This window comes from Pongo abelii, chromosome 11 (assembly GCF_028885655.2).
Source record: "Pongo abelii isolate AG06213 chromosome 11, NHGRI_mPonAbe1-v2.0_pri, whole genome shotgun sequence".
In the NCBI taxonomy this organism is placed as follows: Eukaryota; Metazoa; Chordata; class Mammalia; order Primates; family Hominidae; genus Pongo; species Pongo abelii.
The window spans coordinates 105386271-105408957 of record NC_071996.2 but is presented as its reverse complement, the minus strand read 5'-3'; the positions used below and the strand labels follow the sequence as shown (position 1 = coordinate 105408957).

At 44.7% G+C, this 22687-nt stretch overlaps 1 protein-coding gene and 1 long non-coding RNA gene across 2 annotated transcripts in view; one reads left to right on the top strand and one right to left on the bottom strand.

The window, feature by feature from the left end:
- Window positions 1-22687, bottom strand: part of KIAA2012 (KIAA2012 ortholog) — a 134700-nt gene that overhangs the window by 72535 nt on the left and 39478 nt on the right. The window contains exons 11-12 of the mRNA XM_054549668.2: window positions 20091-20201; window positions 8250-8318 (exon numbers count right to left, since the gene is read on the bottom strand). Of these exons, the coding sequence (XP_054405643.1) occupies window positions 8250-8318; window positions 20091-20201 (180 nt within the window). The remainder of the gene's footprint in view (window positions 1-8249; window positions 8319-20090; window positions 20202-22687) is intronic.
- LOC129058102 (uncharacterized) lies at window positions 16438-22084 on the top strand. The gene is made up of 3 exons (XR_008522963.1): window positions 16438-16647; window positions 18955-20031; window positions 21133-22084. It is a non-coding gene; the product is annotated as an uncharacterized LOC129058102 (long non-coding RNA).

The following is a 22687-nucleotide window of genomic DNA, read 5'->3' as shown; positions in this document are numbered from 1 at the left end:
CCTGAATAAGTCTCCAGGCAAAAGACATCCCTCTGGGAGCTCTAACTAGGGAGTCAAGTAGACAGATCTAGAAAATATGAGTCAGTCTGAATTTAAATATGGAAGTACCCAGTAAATGCAAGGGCAATCTTTTTCTTCCAATTTGGGGTAACAGTCCTTTTACTTATATCTTTTTAGATTAAGGCTAGCTAAGTCTCAAGGGTCTGGCTTTAGCTTTGGGAATACCAATCTCTCTCAGAAGTTCATAAATTATTTTTTATGGAAAGGTCTAAAGGCACATGGCAGTTTACCAAGCCCAGAATGAAAGCCTAGCTAGAGGACTGAATTTAAATTCGAGATGCATAACAGCAAAATGTCAACCACGCGAGAAACCCTCCAATCAAGAAACATCACAGGATTAATAAGGATATCTATGGTGGAAGACTGGAGGAAAGGAATTCAGAAAAAAGGCTGAAGGTGGAACTGCATACAAAACAGCCAGCAAATGTCATTCACGTGGTGGTCTCCATTCTCCAGAAAAAAAAAAAAAAAATACATATATATATATATATTTTTTTTTTTAGACACAGTCTCGCACTGTTGCCCAGGCTGGAGTGCAGTGGCACGATCTCGGCTCACTGCCCTCTCCACCTCCCAGGTTCACGCCATTCTCCCTCCTCAGCCTCCTGAGTAGCTGGGACTACAGGCACCTGCCAACCTCACCTGGCTAATTTTTTTTTTTTTTTTGTATGTTTAGTAGAGACAGGGTTTCACTGTCTTAGCCAGGATGGTCTCGATCTCCTGACCTCGTGATCCACCCACCTCTGCCTCCCAAAGTGCTGGGATTACAGGCTTGAGCCACCGTGCCCGGCCTGAAAATGTATATGTATATATTTTGAGAGAAGTCTTGCTCTGTTGCCCAGTCTGGAGTGCAGTGGCGCAACCTTGGCTCACTGCGACCTCTACCTCCCGGGTTCAAGCAATTTTCCCTGCTTCAGTGTATCCCTCCTGAGTAGCTGGGATTACAGGTGTGTGCCACCATGCCTGGCTAATTTTTGTATTTTCAGTAGAGACGGGGTTTTGCTGTGTTGGCCAGGCTGGTCTTAAACTCCTGACCTCAGGTGATCTGCCTGCCTCGGCCTCCCAAAGTGCTGGGATTACAGATGTGAGCCACCGCACCTGGCCAGAAAATATTATTTTTGGCCACTTCTTCTCAAACAAATAAAGATATCTGGGGTCCCAGCCCCTAGTCTTATCTCCTCCAATCCATTCTCTACATAGCTGGGAGTCATTTCTATAAAATAAAAATCTGGTGACGTCAATTCCTGTGTAAGCAGAGTCCCACCGTCATTGGCGTAAATTCCTTAGCTGCTTTCATTTTTTAAAATTTTTTGAGATGGAGTTTCGCCCTTGTTGCCCAGGCTGGAGTGCAATGGCATGATCTCGGCTCACCGCAACCTCTGCCTCCTGGGTTCAAGCGATTCTCCTGCCTCAGCCTCCCGAGTAGCTGAGATTACAGGCATGCGCCATCACGCCTGGCTAATTTTGTATTTTTAGCAGAGGTGGGGTTTCTCCATGTTAGTCAGGCTGGTCTTGAACTCCCGATCTCAGGTGATCTGCCTGCCTCGGCCTCCCAAAGTGCCGGGATTATAGACATGAGCAACGGCGCCTGGCCTCTTAGCTGCTTTCTATGGCTCTTCATGATCTGGCTCCTGCCTCCTTTGCAAGGTGCATTTTTCATCACTCCCTCCCCTGCATGTACCCTGGGGTGCAGTCATTACAAGTTGCTTCAGTTTCTCCATGCTGCCATGCTCTCTCACCTTTATATTGTCCTTTCTCCTAGAGAATCCTTTCTTTACCACTTGGCTAGTTCCTGCATACATCCTTAGGAAACTCTGCTTAAGTGTCCTCTCCTTCCAAAAGCCTTCTCAACCTCCAGGCTGAGTCAGTCTGAACTCGTTCATAGCTCTCAACACATTCCACCCCTGTGGACTACTCTAAGGCATGGACGTGGTCTCTCAACTGTGCCTACCGTAGTATTTGTCACTAGTAGACGGACAATTAGTGTTTGTCAAATGAATGAATGAGCAATATCTTTCTGCTCTGCAAAACATACTCACAGACTGGGCCCAGTGGCTCACGCCTGTAATCCCAGCACTTTGGGAGGCTGAGGCAGGCGGATCACCTGAGCTCAGGGGTTTGACACCAGCCTGGCGAACATGGTGAAACCCTGTCTCTACTAAAAATACAAAAAATTAGCAGGTGTGGTGGCATGCGCCTGTAATCCCAGCTACTTGGGAGGCTGAGGCAAGAGAATGGCTTGAACCCGGGAGACAGAGGTTGCAGTGAGTGGAGATTGTGTCATTGCACTTCAGCCTGGGCAACAAGAGCCAGACTCCATCTCAAAACAAACAAAAAAACATACTCACAGATTCTTTCTGTTGAACACAGTCTGATTCTGATGTCTACATTAATTTTCAAAGGAGGGATAATGGGGAAACCAAGACAATAGCAAAATCCTCAGGCCACAGAGAGATGTATGAAAGGAGCAAGGGACAGAAACTAGGCAGGAAACATCCTTAAGAAAAGCCTAATACTTCTTTCTTTGTTTTTTATTTTGTTTTATTTCATTTTTTTGAGATGGAGTCTCGCTCTGTTGCCCAGGCTGGAGTGCAGTGGCGCAATCTCGGCTCACTGCAACCTCTGCCTCCTGAGTTCAAGTGATTCTCCTGCCTGAGCCCCCAGAGTAGCTGGGACTACAGGTGCCTGCCACCATGCCTGGCTAATTTTTGTATTTTTGGTAGAGATGGGGTTTCACCATGTTGGCCAACCTGGTCTCGAACTCCTGACCTCAAGTGATCCACCTGCCTTGACCTCCCAAAGTGTTGGGATTACAGGCGTGAGCCACCGCGACTGGCCTTAAGCTTCTTTATAGTTGTGATGAGAAGACAACATAAATGTCTGAAGGGTGATTACATAGAAAATACTATTTAAGAATTACTAGTTAATGAAAGTTATAATTTTTTGATCACTCTGACAGAAGAAAATTTAATATCTAAACTTTAATATAGGTTGAGAAATATAACTCACACACAAAATCCTAAGATCTACACCTGCTTTAAATTGCATTGTGGTAAGTATTACTTCACTACTTGGGCAAGGTCCTGATCCCTTAATGCATATCATGCATTAAGTGAACAGCAGCAGATCCTGGCTACTTGGGAAGGACACATCCTGAGAATTTTAAGAATCCTTAGATTTGTGAATACCTAGTGTGTATCTATTGGTAATAAAACTAAAGAAGAATTGGAAAAAGAGAGAGTTCTTCAGACTCTTAATGAGACTATAAATAAAGGCTTAGAGTGATTTATTAAACTATTTTTTTGGCAGAGAACCATCACATTGTTAGACCACTTCCCTTTCTCTTACTTCCATCACGAGTCCCAGCAGTCAGCTTTTTTTTAGGGCCATTAAAAATGCATGTGTGTGTATATATGTATATATAAAGAAATCAATGTTCTTCTGATTGAAAAGTAACTGCACAAGAGCTATTGCAGATGTTATAATGAATTATAGACCACAATATGAGATGTGTGAGTGCTGTGAGGCTGGCTAGGCTCACTCACTAGCTTAGTAATAGACTCTGTCTCCCAGCCTTGCAATATCAATGATTTGACTTCATGCCTCTGTAAAATGACAAATTGTGTGTGTCTGTGATGTTTTATTTATTTTTTATTTTAATTTTTTTAGAGACAGGGTCTTGCTATGTTGGCCAGGGTGGTCTTGAATCCTAGCCTCAAGTAATCCTCCAACCTTGGCCTCCCAAAGTGCTGAGATTACAGTCATGAGCCACCATACCGTGCCAGTCCCCTGACTTCTGAGGTCATTTCAAATAGTTGAAATCAACCTTCATGTCCACAAATACCCAAAGTCTACCATCTACACAATCCTTTCAGAATCCTATCACTTTTATCTGAAAATAGTAATTAAAACCAAATAACCAAAAAGAAAACAAAAAATTGTGAAAGCTCTAGGCCAGGCATGGTGGCTCATGCCTGTAATCCCAGCACTTTAGGAGGCCGAGGCGGGTGGATCACCTGAGGTCAGGAGTTCGAGACCAGCCTGGCCAACATGGTGAGACCCTATCTCTACTAAAATTACAAAAATTAGCCGGGTGTGGTGGCAGGTGCCTGTTATTCCACCTACAAGAGAGCCTGAGGCATGAGAATCACTTGAACCTGGGAGATGGAGGTTGCAGTGAGCCAAGATTGTGCCACTGCACTCCAGCCTGGGCAATAGAGTGAGACTCGGTCTCAAAAAAAAAAAAAAAAAAAAAAAAAAATTGTGAAAGCTCTATAGGTGTTCCAATGAATAGATGTTTTAAATTGGTCTTTGAACTCAGTTCCAAGGGGTATCAGGTATTTAATTAATTAATTAATTAATTTATTTATTTAGAGAAGGAGTTTTGCTCTTGTTGCCCAGGCTGGAGTGTAATGGTGCGATCTTGGCTTACCGCAACCTCTGCCACCGCAACCCTGCCTCTGGCAGGAGAAGCAATTCTCCTGCCTCAGCCTCCTGAATGGCTGGGATTACAGACAGGTGTGATCCATTGCGCCTGGCCCAGATATTTTCAAAGTAGTGTTATATCTATTCCCTTGGCAACAAATAGGGAATATTAAGCACCAAGTGATGTAAAAATGTTTTTGTTAAGGTCATTGGGCAAATCAAGGGAACAAATAAGGTTCTAAGTTGTGAAAGAGGCACCCTACGCTTATATGTGGAATGCATTTTCCTGCGGAGACTGTTCTGCATAGTGATTAAGTTTCCAAGTCAACCTGAAAAAAAAAAAAAGCCTGTTTCACCCATGTTGTAGCTAAACCTTTTCAATCATTAAATGCTTATGCTGCACTGACAGTAGGTATGTGTTAGCAGCATATTACCAGGTAATAGGGTTGCTGGTGGGCCCCTGCCCTTAAAAAGATTGCAGTCTAGTAGTGACTGAGTGTGGTGCCTCACGCCTGTAATCCCAGCACTTTGAGATGCCAAGGTGGGAAGATGGCTTGAGCCCAGAAGTTGGAGACCAGTCTGGGCAACATGGTGAAACCCCATCTCTACCAAAAAAAAAAAAAAAGACAGGCATGATGGCAAGCACCTGTAGTCCCAGCTACTCAGGAGGTTGAGATGGGAGGATCGCTTGAGCCCAGGAAGTCAAGGCTGCAGTGAGCTGAGATCCAGCCACTGCACTCCAGTCTGGGCAACAGAGGGAGACCCTGTCTCAAAAGAAAAGAAAAAAAGCTTGCAGTCTCATGGAGAGAAAAGTCTAGTCAGTGAACAATGCAGTGAGTGAGCTGCTGTGGCTGTAACTGGGTAAGCATGGTTCATTGTGCACATGTGGGGGGTGAGTGTCACCCCATCAGCAGAGAGTGGGAAGGGAAGGAGAGCGAGGGGAAAGTGGAAAAGCATTCATGGGGAGGTCAGTTTGAGGACTAAATTGGGAAGTGAAGGATTAGCAGGAGTTAACTAGGACAAGCGGTAAAAGTCAGGGGATAACAGAAAGTAGAATGGTGGTTGCCAGGGGCTAGGGGAGGGAGAAGGGGGAGTTGTTTAATGGGTATAAAGTTTCAGTTTTGCAAGATGAAAAGAGTTCTGGAGACTGATTGCACAATAATGTGAATGTACTTAACGCCACTGGACTGTACACTAAAAATGGTTCAGATGACAAATTTTATGTTATCTGTATTTTACCGCAATTAAAAAATGTTGGATAGGAGATGAGAAACTGTGCTCCAGGCAGAGGGAACAGTACATTCTAAAGCTTGGAAATAGGAAAGAGATTTGCATTAGTCCAAGGTCTTTTAGTTACTAGGAATAGAGGCGAGAAGGATCAAAACGTTCTCTCCTTTTCCTGGATCTAGAGCTTGCTGCCAGGCCCCCTGTAATAGGCTAAGTTAGCCTTTGGTGCACTGTCATGGCCCCTTCTGTACTTTTCTCCTTCTAGTGTCCCCTTCTCCACGTGGCTGATGTTCTGCTGTTCATCCGAGCCCCCTGGGGCACTCCATGGGCCAGGCATGTTTCAACCCTTAAGCTCTATATACTTCCAAATTACTCACCTTTGTTTCCACCCCATCAGAATTTTTAGTCCCTCAGAGCAGCTGTTTCTAGCTAGGTTGCAAGAGAGCAACTATCTGATTAAATACACTTTTACTAAAGTGTGACAGACTATTCGCCTCTCTGAAGTTTCAGAATCTTAAGAGTATACTTCTTAATCCAAGGTAAGTTTTTTATTGGTGAGATTTTAATAGTAGAATGAAGGGAAATGGTAACATTTTAGGTGCTATTAGAAAGAATATTTTGGTTTGCAGAGCTAGCCTGTAAACAGGCTTATCTTGCTTGAAAATTTGTTTCAGGACTTTGATTCTCCCAAACTGTTACTTTTTTTTTTTTTTCCAGCTTTTCCTCTTCTCCCTATGATATCTCTAGAAGTTGCAAATCCTTTTTAGTGTTACTCACAAAAGGGTGTATGATGCTGAGTAGGGGGAATTGGAGGGGGAAACGGAGGTTGGACAGAAGCCATTTGTTTGCATGTGTCATTACTAAGTCAAGGACTTCCTAAACTCTCATATATTGTCAGATGGAATTGCCCCTCTTTAGACTGATGCTACTATGAACCATGCTTAGTCATAAAAATATAGGTTCCTTGGGTTCAAATCCTAACTTTACTACTTTGTGTGACCTTGGGCAAGTCACTTAACCTCTCTTGAGCCACATTGTCCTAGATGAAAAATGAAGATAATAATAGGATTTATCTCCTGTCATTGCTATAGGGATGAAATGAAATTATGAATGCAAAGCACTCAGCATGACGTTTGGCATATCAGGGATATATAACAACAGTAGCTGTCACCACCACCACCACCGCCACCACCACTACCATCATCATCATTTTTACTGAGGGCTCCTATTTAAGAGCTGCTCTGGCCCAGTTCTAACCAATGCATGAGAATGAGCAAAAATGGCATGGAAACTCTTTCTACCTTCATCAGGATGTCTGCCCAAGGAAGATGGCAAGGGGGAATGCAGGGGGCCAGACTCCCAGGTATTTCTCTGCTTACGGATTTTGAGATTGGCAAGGATACAATTGTGCCTTTTCTCTTAGTTTTGCAATCTCTGGCAAAAACAATCCTTCCACCTTGATTTGCCTATAGCCCTTGATCTGTGGCACTGCCTCTCGCCTGTTCCTACAGCAGCTTCTTCATGCAGGATTCATTGCTGCCCAGCCCGAAAAGAAGCAGCCAGGAGGCCGGGAGTGGTGGCTCATGTCTGTAATCCCAGGACTTTGGGAGGCTGAGGCGGGTGGATTACGAGGTCAGGAGTTCGAGACCAGCCTGGCCAATATGGCGAAGCCCCGTCTCTACTAAAAATACAAAAATTGGCCAGGCTTGGTGGCAGGCGCCTGTAATCCTGGCTATTCAGGAGGCTGAGGCAGGAGAATTGCTTGAACCCAGGAGTCAGAGGTTGCAGTGAGTCAAGACCTTGCCATTGCACTCCAGCCTGGGCGACAAGAGCGAAACTCCATCTCAAAAAAGAAAAAAAAAAAAAGCAGCCAGAAAGACCACACACATTTCTCTGTTAATCAAAGACTATTTTTAGGAGAGAAAGTCTCCAGGTCATCATCCTTTCCTTGGTCTGAAGCAGCAGCAGCCATGTCTGTGGGTGGAGGATGAGCTACAAAGTCAACGTATACTCCCAGTTTTTGCAGATCTCTCCATGGGGGAAATGAAATAGAAAAGGAATCTGAGGAGAGGCAGACCTGACCTCAGCCCTCCATTGAAAATACAAGACTGAGTCTTTCCCAGATCGGCTCCTAGCTTGTGGTGTGTGCAGGCTGAGGGATGTGCAACTCCAGGGGACAATGTCTACCTCATTATTTAGGGAATTGTGCAGTGGATTACCTGCAGGACCCACAGGACATCCCTGCAAATTATCCTTCCTCAGGCCAGCTAAGCACAAGCACTTGGTTCCACCCGACGTCTCTTCCTCACTAATAGTTACACTCAGACCACAGGGCTGCCCATGAGTAACTCAGGAGAACAACACATTTCTCAGGCTTTCCAAGAAGCAAATCCTCTCTGCTACTTATTGGTATATTTGGGGAGAAACTGTGGGTTTCTGGAGGTCTATATATGAAATAATATGATCATGAGTCAAATTACATAGAGGAGTCAAATTACATAGAGAAGTCAAGGTGACTTTTTAGTGGAAAAGCTTACCTTTTAGGAAATGCTGACTACTAGGCCCTTCCTTTTCATGGCTGATATTTGAATTGACAGATTCATAGGCTGAAAAACAATAAGATATTTTACCTGAGAGAGGGAAAAAGTCTTGTAAAAATTTGTTCCCTTATCTGAAGACAGGGGAAAACATGAAGTGGTTGCCTCAATGTTTAAGCTTTGCAATGAACTGGCTTTTTTTTTTTTTTTTTTTTTTAATTTTTGAGATGGAGTCTCTTTCTGCTGCCCACGCTGTAGTGCGGTGGCACGATCTCGGCTCACTGCAACCTCTGCCTACCGGGTTCAAGCAATTCTCCTGCCTCAACCACCTGACTAGCTGGGATTACGGGCATGTGCCACCACGCCTGGCTAATTTTTTGGATTTTTAGTAGAGGTGGGGTTTCGTCATGTTGGCCAAGCTGGTCTCGACTCCCGACCTCAAGTGATCTGCCCACCTCAGCCTCCCAAAGTGCTGGGATTACAGGCGTGAGCCACTGCACCGGCCTTGAATTGGATGTTTTTGAAAATCCACAGATGATATTCTGGAGAGAAGGTTGATCTAGGATTAAAAAACCATTGAGGAAAATAATGTTTTTATCTAAGATGTTTAAAGGTAAAATTCTGTAGGGTCCATGATGATAAAATTCTGTAAGGAGAACTTTTGACAAAACAAGATCATGAAACAGTTAACGTTTGACACATGCTGTAAGATGCCCAGATTTGAACAGCAGCTGTGTCTCAGTGTGTGCAGCCATGGGGGATGACAGACAAGCACAAAAAGCCCCCCTCTCCGGTTGTAGCACAAACAGAGTGTTGGACCAGGGGAGCCAGGAGGGATTCTAGTCCATCTGATTCTAGCCAAAAAGACAGACAGGCTTTTTCACAGCCCCTGATGAATTTTTTTTTTTTTTGCGATCTGCTAGTCACCTGGGGTGAGAATTATTTTCCTAGCTACCCTTGTCAGTCAAAATGAAAATTAGTTAAAACAATGCTGTCTTAATGACTGATGAGAATTAGAATGTCAGACTTGTGAAAGTTAAGGGAGAGGTAATAGCAAAGAGGTCAATCGAGTGGGTCCTATATGAAGGGTTTGTTTGTTTGTTTGTTTTTGAGATGGAGTTTCGCTCTGTCACCAGGCTGGAGTGCAATGGCACAATCTTGGCTGGCTGCAACCTCCACCTCCCAGGTTCAAGCAATTCTCCTGCCGTAGCTTCCCAAGTAGCTGGGACTACAGGTGCCTGCCACCAACACCTGGCTAATTTTTTTTGTATTTTTAGTAGAAACAGGGTTTCACCATGTTGGCCAGGCTGGTCTTGACCTCCTGACCTCAGCTGATCCACCTGCTTCTGCCTCCCAAAGTGCTGGGATAACAGGTGTGAGCCACCATGCCCAGCAGGAAGCAAGGTTTTTAAAGGGAAATTTGGTGTGTTTGTATGAGAGAGAGAGAGAAGCAGAGAGAGAGAGAAGGGAGAGGGAGGTGTGAGATATCAGGGAGAGAGCAACAGAGAAGAAAAAAAGGAATCCTAGAAAATTCAAACCGGAAAAGACTTAGAGATTTTCTAGTCTGCCTAGCCACCAAACTCATCTCCAGATAATTCTATTTATTTATTTTTTGCTTCATTGTCTCATTACCAATAACAAATAGACTAGAGAGGATGCCAAGAAAGAATGTTTGGGTTTTACTGATTTGCTAAACTGCGGTGGGGCTTGACAAAGCCTGCCTCTCGGTGCTCCTGCATCTCAGGGCACACACACGGTCACGTGTGTGCCGATAGCTGAGGCTGAGCAGGCGGCCTGGGATTCTGAGCATCAACACTGGAGAGAGGAAAAGCCGTAATTAGTGTTAATTGTTGACCCTACAGTTCAAGAATAGATGCTCTGGAGAATGAGAAATGAGAACAAACATTAATTATTGAGTAGGGACCTTGGAGACAGACACTCTGGATTAAAAGGAGAGAGATAAATTGCATAATGAATGTTAATTTTCCCTCAAAGAATTGAGTGGTCGGTGGTTGAAAGGGAAAAAGAGGCTAAAAAACAGTCATGAAAGAGAAAGCTCTGTGTGTGTCAGGTGAGAGGGTGGAGGAGGGTTACACAAACACTGTCTGTCACTGCCACCGCCCTGCCCTTTGCCTCGTAGCTCCCAAGAAGTTTGCTATCAGGGTTTTCCTTAGAACTCATTATTTACCACAGCTGCCTGCTAGGAAGCTCAACCATTTCCCCTACAGCCCAGGAGCCAGAAAACAGCCACACTGCACTGCTGACAAGCTGAGAGGCACACAGCATGGGGATCAATTTTTTTCTGTGTGCTGGTGGGACTTTTGACTTGGCTTGAGGGAGGCTGCCAGAACTGTGGCCCTGTGGGTGCTGCTGTGGGGACAATGTGGGCTCCAGGCCTTAGTTGTTGTTTTAGCTTAATTACAATACAGGAGACACATATGCCCCCCTTTCCGAAATAACCTTCTTAACTGAAAGTAAAAACAGAATAAAGATAGTTTGGGCTGGGCGCGGTGGCTTACGCCTGTAATCCCAGCACTTTTGGAGGCCGAGGCAGGTGGATCACCTGAGGTCAGGAGTTTGAGACCAGCCTGACCAACACAGTGAAACCCCGTTCTCTACTAAAAATACAACAAATTTAGCCAGGCGTGGTGGTGCACCACCTGTAGTCCCAGCTACTTGGGAGGCTGAGGCAGGAGAATCTCTTGAACCCGAGAAGCGGAGGCTGCAGTGAGCTGAGATCGCACCACTGCACTCCAGCCTGGGCAACAAGAACAAAAATCAGTCTCCAAAAAAAAAAAAAAGAGTGAATTTGAGTAGAAGATTGGAGATGAGCATTGTAGCCAATTTTATAAAGAGGATCTGCAAACAAGCTTGTCATGGGCAGCCCAGATCTCAGAGTGCTGGTTGAGATGCTCACATCCAGTTAGTGGCCCTGGGGAGCATGCCTCTTAGGCATGGCTGCTCACTGCCTTCCACTCGGGCCCTCACCCAGTGTTGTCTGGCTGATTTTGCAGTAGCCTGAGCCTTCTGCCTTTTCTCTTGTCTGTTCCTTCATGCTAGCTCACGCGTTGGGTTGCGTGACATCCCTCCTCAAACATCTGTGATTCCTTGTTGCCTAAACAGCAGCATTTTGGCTCTCTCCTGGCACACAAGGCTTTCCCTGGTCTGGCCCTGGTCTGCCTTTCAGGCCCAGCTCCTCCTCACCCCCAGCATGAAGCCCCTCCACAGTCCACTCACGCCGCGCTGCTCCTCATTATCCACGTGTTCTCTATGTTCCTCTTTTTGTTCATTCTGGTGTCTCGGCTGGCTGGCCCTCCCCTTCTCTGTCTATCTACTTCTCATTTCTCAAAGGTCAGTGTAAATGGAACTTCCTCTGTAAAAAGCCCTTCCCAACCTCCTAGGCTAGAATTAATGGCTCCTTCCTGGAATACCGCTGGGTTGTGCTCTTAGGCCTCTGTGATGGCACTCATTTCATTCTGCCTTGTGGTACAGTTACTGGCTTGTGAATCTGTTCTCCACGTGGACTCTGAGGTCCTTGAGGGCAGTGACCGCAGTGCCTGGGGTGGAGCTTTGGTATGTGGAGTGAGGACAGACAGGCCTGGGAATGAAGCCCAGCTCTGCCCTTACCAGGTAAGTGAGCTCCCTGTGTTTCAATCTCCTTACCTATGATATGTGATTGAAAATACTCACTTCCTAGGATCGTTGGGATAAGGGAACAAGATGACATGCATAGCAAGGTGCCTGAGAGTGTTTGCTCTCAATATTAACATCCTTCCATGTACCTTGCACATGGGCGGTATTCAGTACATTGTATCGAAGGAGTCAAAACACATGTAATGGGCCTTCTTTGAGGTTCAACCATATTTCATATTGGAATTTTACTTAATACTTTACAAGATGGAGAGCAAGTGTGATCTGATTTGATTTTCACAAAGCAATGTGAAGTATGTTGGCAGATATTATAGTTGCATTCTGTTAAGGCACAAGGTAAGCTGCTGTAAAACAAGAGACCCAAAAAGATAAACATTTATTTCTCTTGCACATACAAGTCCAGAGGTAGGCAGGCAGGCTGATCAGGGTGGCTCTGCTCCATAAAGTTACCTGAGCACCCTGGTTCCTAATATCTTAGTACTCCATCATCCCATATGGAATTGTTCTCTTCCACATGGTTGAAGCTATTACCACAACCAAGTCCAAGGAGAAAGAGGAGGGGAAGGGCAAACAGTTTCCTTTTAAGGAAATGACCTGGAAGTTGCATGTGTTACTTCCATTCACATCCCATTGGTCAAACCTTGGTCACATGGCCATACCTAGCTGCAAGTGAGTCTGGGAAGCATAATCTCTCGGTAGGCAGCCATGTGTTCAGCTAAAATCCAGGGTGGGGGATTCTATTATTAGAATTTAGCTGAACACATTCTTCTATTTTTCCTTTTATAAATATTATTCAGTCAATATTCATAATATTCAGTAAATATTACGAGAAATACTCTGGGAGTACCAAATGTGTTCTCTGGGATATTCAGAGGTAGATGAGGGGGATCTACTCACAGGAATTTTAAATCTAGGAGGGGAAAGAAGAAAAATAGTACAAAGGATAAAAGATGTGAGGGAGTGCTTGGTAAGAGGCCCAGGTGGTAAGAATTAGTGGAACGTAAGGAAATAGCAATCGTTGTGGCAAAGGTGGTCAGGTAAGGCATCAGTAGAGAGGGAACTTTGACTGGTCCTTGAAGCTTGAAAACCTGGATAAGAGGGACTAGAAGCTGTGTGATGCAGTGGGAAAAGCTCTGGCCTCACTGGATGAAGGAAGATCTGGGTTTGAGCCTTGGATTTGCCATATAAAAGCTGTGTGGCTTTGAGCAAATCATACCTCTTTGGGCATCAGTTTCCTTATCCATAAAATCAGAGGTTTTCTTTTCTCTTTTTGAGACAAGGTGTCACTCTATTGCCTAGGCTGGTGTGCAGTGGTGCAATCATGGCTCACTGCAGCCTTGACTTCCCAGGCTCAAGCAATACTCCCACCTCAGCCCCTGGAGTAGCTGGGACCACAGGTGTACACACCAGGCCCAGCTAATTTTTAAAAGTTTTTGCAGAGATGGGATCGCACTATGTTGCGCAGTGTATTAGTCCGTTTTCATGCTGCTGATAAAGACATAACCGAAACTAGGCAATTTACAGAAGAAAGAGGTTTAATTGGACTCACAGTTTCATGCGGCTGAGGAGGCCTCACAATCATGGCAAAAGGCAAGGAGGAGTAAGTCACATCTTACATGGATGGCAGCAGGCAAAGAGAGCTTGTGCAGGGAAACTCCCCTTTTTAAAACCATGAGATCTCGTGAGACTCATTCACTATCAGGAGAACAGCACAGGAAAGAGCTGCCCCCATAATTCAATCACCTCCCACCGGGTTCCTCCCATGACATGTGGGGATTGTGGGAGTTACAATTCAAGATGAAATTTGGGTGGGGACACAGCCAAACGATATCACTCAGGTTGGTCTCAAACTCCTGGGCTCAAATGATCCTCCTGCCTCAGCCTCCCAAAGTGCTGGGATTATAGGCATGAGCCACCGTGCCTGGCCCAGCAGGTTTTCTAATTGTCACATAGCTCTAGTGGCCCTGCATAGTCCCCCACCCCCACTCCTAGAACCATCTTAGGAGGGAAAGAGTTAGTTGGGTTCAGAGAAGTTGGGAGGGACATAATTAGACCATATCCACTTCAACCGGATAGTTCTGCTTTTATCTGTTTTATTTACTGGTATCCTCAGAAAGTCTGATTAAATGCTTCCTTTGCTTAAATACTGATGACGGTGATGCCTAAGTTCCCTCTTGACTCTAGGGTTCTCTGAAACAGAACAAATGCAAGGGAGGTAGAATTCATAACTTCACAGGTTCTATAAAAAATGACATAAGTACCATCATCTTAAAAAAAAAAGAAATAATATAGTCTTCAGTACTTTGTATTGATTTTTTCTTCAGAAAATGAATAGCTAGTGGATTCAAAGCAAGCTATTATTCTTTTTTTTTCCTGAGACGGAGTCTCACTCTGTTGCCCAGGCTGGAGTGCAATGGCACTATCTGGGCTCACTGCAATCTCTGCCTCCTGGATTCAAATAATTCTCCTGCCTCAGCCTCCCGAGTAGCTGGGATTACAGGCACCTGCCATCATGCCTGGCTAATTTTTGTATTTTTAGTAGAGTCACCTGACCTCAGGTGATCCATCCTCCTCAGCCTCCCAAAGTGGATTACAGTCATGAGCCATCGCGCCTGGCTGCGAGCTATTATTCTTGACATGTTTCTTCTTCGGAAGCCATGAAGTGGTGATGATGCCACCTTTTCAGCTACATATGAGGTAGGGAAGTCTTTATGTTTCTAGGAATCACAAGAGGTTTCTGTCAAAGGAAATGAAGGAGAGTCCCTACTGTGTTTTAGTAGCTGTCTACTGGTGGCTATCAGGACACCTTCCAGAGTGGGCTGTGAGGCCTTGCTGGTCTCACCACAGTGAGGGAAAGAACACTGCTTCCTTCTGAAGGCTGGGACAAATGCAGCTATCACAGCCTGCCCTTCTACAATCACTCAACACTGTGGTACATGTGATAGACCTAACTTAGCGCCATGCCAAGCCTGATGGGAATCTCCTGTAATTTTTGTAAGGAGAGCTTTTTAGTCGGGGTTGAGCCCAGAACAGAAACTGCCCAGATATTTTTAAGAAGAAACAGAGTTACTATAGAGTAACTGCCTCTTATCATGCTCAGTCTTCGTGAGCTCAGTGCCCAGAGCTTTGATGCTTCTGCCTCACTTCTGCTCTCCAAATCTCATGCAAGCACATCTAATTGGCAGAAAATAATTTGCATCCAGCTCCCTAGCTGCAAAGGTTATCTGGGAAATGTAGTTTTTAGCCTTCTAGCCTCTGTAGTACAGGAAGGCCCACTGGAAGGAAATGCTGGGTGCCCAGAGACCATATCCAGCCACATTTTCCTTTATTCAAACGTTTGACCGGAGATCACTAGTACTGGTAACATCTGCCAACATTATTTCTCATGAGGGTTATGAAAAACACTGAAAAGGCACAAGGGACAATGTACACTATAACCACGTGGGGCTCCTATCTTCCTGTATTTCTTCCTATCCAGAGATGGATGGATTGTGGACTCTATGATTCAGAACTGATGTTTAGAGAATAAAAATAATAATAGTCACAAATGATTAATGGCTGAAATCCTGTTTCAGGATTTAAACACAAGAACTGCTCCACTGAGAGAGTCTCCTTGGGGAAAGGGGCGTATTTAGAAACATGCCATGTTAGGAGAACCTTAGAAATCATCAGTTTAGCATTTTCCAAAGTTTGCCAAAAACTTTTTAGATCCACATGATGCTTTACCAAAAACAAAGGGATTCAGTGATCAAATAAGTTTGGGAAACAGTGCATATCCCCATCCTGAAGAACCATGGTGCACATCAGCATATCGGAGGCTCTAGGAAGTCCTGTGGTAAGGGATCTGCTTAACTTTGGTCCACTGGTTTCCAAATGTATCTGGCCCTAGAACCTTTCCTTTTTTACACAATGCCTGTTAACCTTCTGAGGAATTGGAGTTTGACGGGACATGTGCTATGAGGACTGGATCTAATACCAACTCCTCTTTTTCCATATGAGGAAGCTGAGGTCCAAGGCAATGAAGTTATTTGCCTGTGATCACAGAAATCCTGGGCAGTACAGGTGGGAATAAAACCAGAGTTTTTTCTTTTTCCTCACATGGCCTTATTGAAATTAATTGTCCTCCCTTACATCTCTTGGCATCATCAGTAAGGTAACAGCTACTAAGAGATGGGCTACTTAAGGAAAATCATACTTTAAACAGTACTCCACCAACATGGAAGGATTCTTTTACCTGCGGGGTCCCACAGCCAACTTATCCCAAAGGAAAAATGGGGAGAACAGTCACTTAGCCTATGTTTACCCCTAAATGATCAGTGTTTTGAGACCAGCTGGGATATTCTTAGACTCATCTTTCTGTCAACCAAATCACAGACCATCACAAAATGACACCAAGAATACTAGTTATCTAACATACTAGTTATCTATTACTGCAAAATAAATGATCCTGAAACCTGAAACAATAAACCTTTGTTATGTCTCAGTTTCTGTGGGAATCTTGGAGTGGCTTAGGTGTGTGGTTCTGGTGCAGCCTTTTGTGAGGTCACAGACAGAGTGTCAGCCAGGGATGCAGTCATCTGAAGACTTGACTGGGGCTGGAGAACCTCCTCTCAAGGCAACTCCCGCACAAGCCTGGGAAGTTCATTCTGGCTGTTGGCAAGGGGCTTCTGTTCCTTGCCATGTGGACTGCTTGCCATAGGCTGCTTGAGTGGCCTCATCACAGACATGGTGGTTGGCTTTCCCCCGAGTGAGTAATCCAAGAGAGAGAGAGCAAGGAGGAAGCCTTGGTGCCTTTTATCACCCCAGTCTCAGAAGTCACATACCATCAATTCTGCCATAGTCTATCTTTATTTAGAAGTGAGCCATCATATCCCACTCACACTCAAGGGGAGAAGAGTTAGTTTCTCCCTTTTGAGGGGGGAAGTGTCAAAGAATTTGTGGATGTATTTTAAAACCACCACACCAAGAAACAGTTGCAAGGGGGAAGGATGCTAATTAAATGACAAAGGACAACAACAACAAACAAACAAGAAAGGCTGGGTGCAGTGGCTTATGCCTGTATCCCAGCGCTTTGAGAGACCTAGGTGGGAGGATTGCTTGAGGCCAGGAGTTTGAGACCAGCCTGGGCAACATAGGGAGACCCCATCTCAAAAAAAAAAAAAAAAAAAAAGGCCAGGCATGGTGGCTCGTGCCTGTAGCCCCAGCTATTTGGAGGCTGAGGTGGGAGGATAGCTTGAACCCAGGAGTTTGAGGCTTCAGTGAGTCATGATTGCACCACTGTACTCTAGCCTGTGTGACAGAGCAAGACCCTGTCTAAAAAAACAAAAAACACCCAAGAAACATTTTGAGGGTAAAAATCCATTTAGAACCAGAACAAATACTAAACAGAAACTCTGAAAGAGACCAGGAATTTAAATTTACATGACTTGATGCCCAACCTGAATCATTGGCATAAACATCCTTGAACTTCTTTGTAAAACAAACTTCTGAATAAAAGAACTTCTGAGAGAAAACTTCTATTGCTGGCACTGTGACTAGGGGAGTGGATGAAGGATTTGAATCAAGGATAAGCAATTCAGAGGGCATATCCAGTGGTTTGACTTGTATCCTTCTAAGTTAACTTTTCCTTTCTCAAGACTTTCAATTTTCTAAATGTTCAATATCCCAACATGACCAAAAGGGTCAAATTCCAGCTCTAGTCTTCACATCTTTTTTTTTTTTCGTCTGAAGGTTTATATTAATTTCCCTATGCTGTCTGAAAGAAGATATCATGATCTAATTGCCTAAGAATTTATTTCCAAATAGTTGTTGACAGAGCCTGGAAGTCTCAGAAAGATCAGATGGATCGTATTCCTTCCTTTACTCAAGAGTTTTTTTTTTTTTTTTTTTTTTAATTAAAACAAAAAACAAAAAACCCAACAACAACTATGATCCCTAAAGAACTTTCCTTTGTGGCACCTGGAGTATTCAGTCAATCAACAAGCTTTTCCTGGACATATGATGGAGATGAGACGTTCTCTAGGGCTCATATATTGGAAGCTAAACAGAAAACAGATGCAGATAAATACAATAATCACAAAAGTGGGATTGAGAAAGAGAGAGAGGAATGGGGTTGAGGCTACATCTAGGCAGTTGTGTGCAGTGAGGTGGATTTATTAAGGAAAATGTTCCAGAAAAGATGAACTTAAAGCTATTCTAAATATTTGGCGGAAACTTGAGCAAAAGTTTGGAGAGAAAAGAATGAAGACTGAATTTTTAGGTCATCAAAGAGATGAGCAAGGGGTGGGCTGGAATATAGTAGGAGATGAGGCTGGAAGGGGAGGGTGGAGACAGTGATTAAGATGATTTTGAACAAACTGATCTGCAAAGAGTTTGGTGTGGTTGGAGCAATTATACTTTGGTGCAAAAGTAATTGTGGTTTTTGCAATTAAAAGTAATGGCAAAACCACAATTACTTTTGCACCAACCTAATATTTTGCGAGAGGAAAAATTTTTTTCAGTATACTGTCTCCCAAACCAAACCAAACCAAAAAAACAAACAAACAAAAAAGCCCAAACCAAAAAAATCTTTGCTGATTAACAGAGACTCTTAGAAAGCCAGACCTTTATAGGAAGATGTGGGTTTAAGATCTTTCACCACCTTCTTGAGCAACATCCTGTCACCGTCAAGACTGAAATTCAACCAACTGCCCATGGAGGAAAGGCTTGAGAAAGGCCAGTGGCTAACTGATTCATTCATTCATTCATTCAATAAGCATGCAGCGAATGCCTTTAGGTTTGAGAGGCAAGTAGGATTAAATATACCATCTGTGGGACTGGGACAAGATGGCCGGCATGTCTTCGTTTATCAGCATAAGTTTCATCTTTCTCTTTCTCCATGTCATGGAAATTATTGAAATATTTTTCAAAAAATTTAAATGAACATTTATTGTGAACCTTCTATGTATATGTCAGGGACTATGCTAGGTGCCAGGGATACTAAAATGACTGAAGCATCATATTGACAATGGTGACAATAAACTTACAGCCTAAATATTTCCTTTTCTGCTTCTAGCTTTCGCTGTGCCAAAAGGGGGAACTATTTCTCCTGGAACAGAGTGGACAAATGTGCAGCAGGTGAACAGAATCATATTTGCTTCCAGCTGTTGCACCAGCTGTGTCATGCTGACAGTGGCCTCCACCTGTCTAACTCCTGCTTCCACCAATTCAGAACCAAGATATTTTTATACTCATATCCTGGTATAAACCAACTGCTGCTGGAAGTTCTTTGATGCTGAATTTGGAATCAAATACATTCTACTTTCTGGAAATCCACATACTGGGTGGCTGCTTCAATAGCAGCGAACACGAGATGTAAAATGCAGCAATGGTCAAGGAATTTCTCAGGGGAGGAATCAATCCTCTCATTTTGGTGGAGGAACCTTGGATACAGGGAGGATGAGGGACTGACTCAAAGTCATCTGGCAACTTAGAGGCGAGGCCAGAGCTCCTCAAATCTAGCTCTGAATCCATGCTCTTTTTATTGAGCCGGTCATGACGTAACCCCCCAAATGAGTGCAGCTTTTAATCTCCCACATCAAGGGGCCTGCTGGCTGCAGACTCATGCATACACATCACGGTGGTTTCTGGGTGGTTGATGCTCATCACCCTCTGACTTCATTTCTTTTTTCCTTTGCAAAATGGCTATTGCCCAGAGGCAGCATCTCTTTTCTAAAAAGTGAACATGCCAGAAGGGTTTTTGGAAACTGCCTTGCTATCTGTCAGGAGCCAGATGATTCACAGGGATGAACCAATGCACATAACAAGGATACCTGATTGGATTACCAATTAGCCATCTCCACCTCTGCAGGGTGGTTGGAAAGAAGAGAAAAGGCAGTGTTTAGTTTGGGCAAATACCAAAAGGACTTTATCATTCTCAAGGCATCAGCGTGGCACATTAGACCTCTTCCAAGCCATTCCACTGGAACTTCTCTCTCCAAATGCTCCAGCAAGAGTAAACTTGTTATGCAAACATTGGATCATTGTGTCTGAGCTACAGAAGCACCTCTGTGTCAGTGAAAGGGGAGAAACTGTCTGACTTGCGTCTGTTTTTAATGATGTCTCTGCTGCTGGGAAAATTTGGAAGCTGCAGGTAACATCTTCCCCTTTGAAAAAAAAAAAACAAGGCTGCCCTGGAATGTGTTAGCTTACCTTTACCCGATGGAAGCGCCTCGGTTTGGGTACACCCTGGGAGGGACAGGCAGACTTTTTCTCCATCTGGACCCAGCAAGAAGTGTCCCAGTGTAGGGTCGCTGGAATCTTCTTGAAAATAAGCACAAGCATAGGCAGTGTCAGTACCATGCTGGTGAGGGAGACAGACTGAACCTGGGCCATGTTTCCCTAGTCCCCCGCGGGCACACACCCGTAGATGCCTGTGTGCTCGGGTGCCCACCAGAGTATAGGGTGAGCCCTACTCCTGGGACTCAGCAGAGCAGGGCTATTGTTCCGGCCCTGCCTTCCGGGGGTCAAGGTGGGATGAACGGGGAGGGGCTACCACTTGCCTACATCATGCCTTCAGGAGAGCCTGGCTACCTCGGCCAGGGCTAAGTGAGCGGGGGCACTCTGTGTGAAGGAAAGGGAGTCCCTTCCTTCAGCTGTGTGCAGCCCAGCCCCTGAGAACAGGGCTTCCCGCTTCCTGCCTCTGCTGTCCGCCTCCGTCAGATGTCCTGTGCAGTACTCAGCATACACGGCCATAACATCTAGATGAAATACTGGGATGGCTTGGTGATGCCAGGGGCTCAGGTCAAGGAGAAGGATGCTGTGTCTCCCTAGTTACTTAGAAAGATTGAAGGTATTTTTTATAACCTGACTGTAAAAGTAAAAAAACAAGTCATTTATTCCCCACTTGAATCTCAACGCTCAACCCAGAACACTCCTGGGACTAGATTGCGGGGTTTCCCCCATGCCAAGCAATTCTCCAGCAGATACCAACTGGTTGTTGTATAATTTAATTCAGTTCTGACACTCTCTACCTGGAAATGGTGTCAGATCCCACGGGGTAGGGCTCAGTTCACAAGATTGCCCCCCACTTCAGATGCCAATTGCAAGTCCCAGATTGTGACCTGTACTTCTGACTGACCAGCTCTAATGGGGCCTCCCACAGTCCTCCCTCTCCTTGGGTTCAACAATTTGGTAGGACAGCTCACAGAACTCAGGGAAACGCTTACTTACATTTTCTGGCTTATTTATAAAGGACATTAGAAAGGATATCGTGAACAGCCATATGAAGAGATGGGCGAGGATGTGCTGAGCTTCCGTGCCCTCCCTGGGCCTGCTGCCCTCCCACCTAGAAACGCTCAGCAACGCTGAAGCTTATCAATTCGTGGTCAACAGCTAATAAAGAGCTTGATCTCCAGTGTCCCCTCCCCTTTCCTGGAGGTTGTGGGTGGAAGCTCCAACCCTCTATTTCTCTTATCGCTTGGTCCTTCTGGGCACTGGCCCCATCATGAGGCTACCTAGGGGCCTTACCCTACATCACCTCATTAGCATAAACTCAGGTGTTTTCAAAGGGGCTCATTATGAATAACAAAAGATACTACTATCATTCAGAAAATTCCAAGAGTTTTAGCCTAGTAATAGAAACCAGGGACAAAGACCAAATTTATTCATATTACACCATACTTACCTTCCCCATCTCCAAGACAAAGGGTCCAGGAGTCCAGCTACCTGGACTAGCAGGCCACCAGCTAGAGTGGATGCTAAGGAGTACACACATACACATGCACACTTACAAACACACACTGACATATTCGCACAGGGGCACACACACAAATATGCACACTCTCACAGGGTAAGCATGCACACACACCCCCATACACATGAACACTTACAAACACACACTGACATATTCGCACAGGGGCACACACACATATATGCACACTCTCACAGGGTAAGCATGCACACACACCCCCATACACATGAACAGTGACATACATGAGCATATGACACATACATTCACAGGACTGAATATATAGACATGCACGTGCATATGCAGCCATGCCTATATAAATGTGCACAATGACATGCATGCACACAAGCACACACATGTACTCATGGGCATATAAGCACACATCCCACACACATTCACTTACACACATGCACACACCCAACACACACACTTGAGGCTTCAGGCTGCTCTCTTTTCCCAGTCCTGGTCCTGGCATTCTATCCTTTTTTTTTTTGTTTTTTTTGAGACAGAGTCTTGCTCTGTTGCTCAGGCTGGAGTGCAATGGTGCTATCTCAGCTCACTGCAACCTCTGCCTCCCGGGTTCAAGTGATTCTCCTGCCTCAGCCTCCTGAGTAGCTGGGATCACAGATGTGCACCACCATGCCTGGCTAATTTTTTTTTATTTTTATTTTTAGTAGAGATGGGGTTTCACCTTTTTGCACAAGCTGGTCTTGAACTCCTGACCTCGTGATCCACCCACCTCAGCCTCCCAAAGTGCTGGTATTATAGGCACGAGCCACCGTGCCCAGCCACTGTCATTCTAATCAGATTCTCCCTTTATAAGGATGTCTAAAGTAGGCTTGAGTATCTATTTGCTGTGATTTGTCCAAGGCCATGCAACTTCCTAGGAAGGCCCCAGGTGGTGACATAACAGTACACCAAGTTTGGTTCAATTGTATCAAAATGAAAAGAACATTGCTGTCACACAAGTATAAAGGGGAGGGGGTTGTGAAAGAGAATTTCCAACCCTGGAATGGTTTCTAGGTGAAAACAACGCCTCTAGGGATAGAGAGAGTGTTGC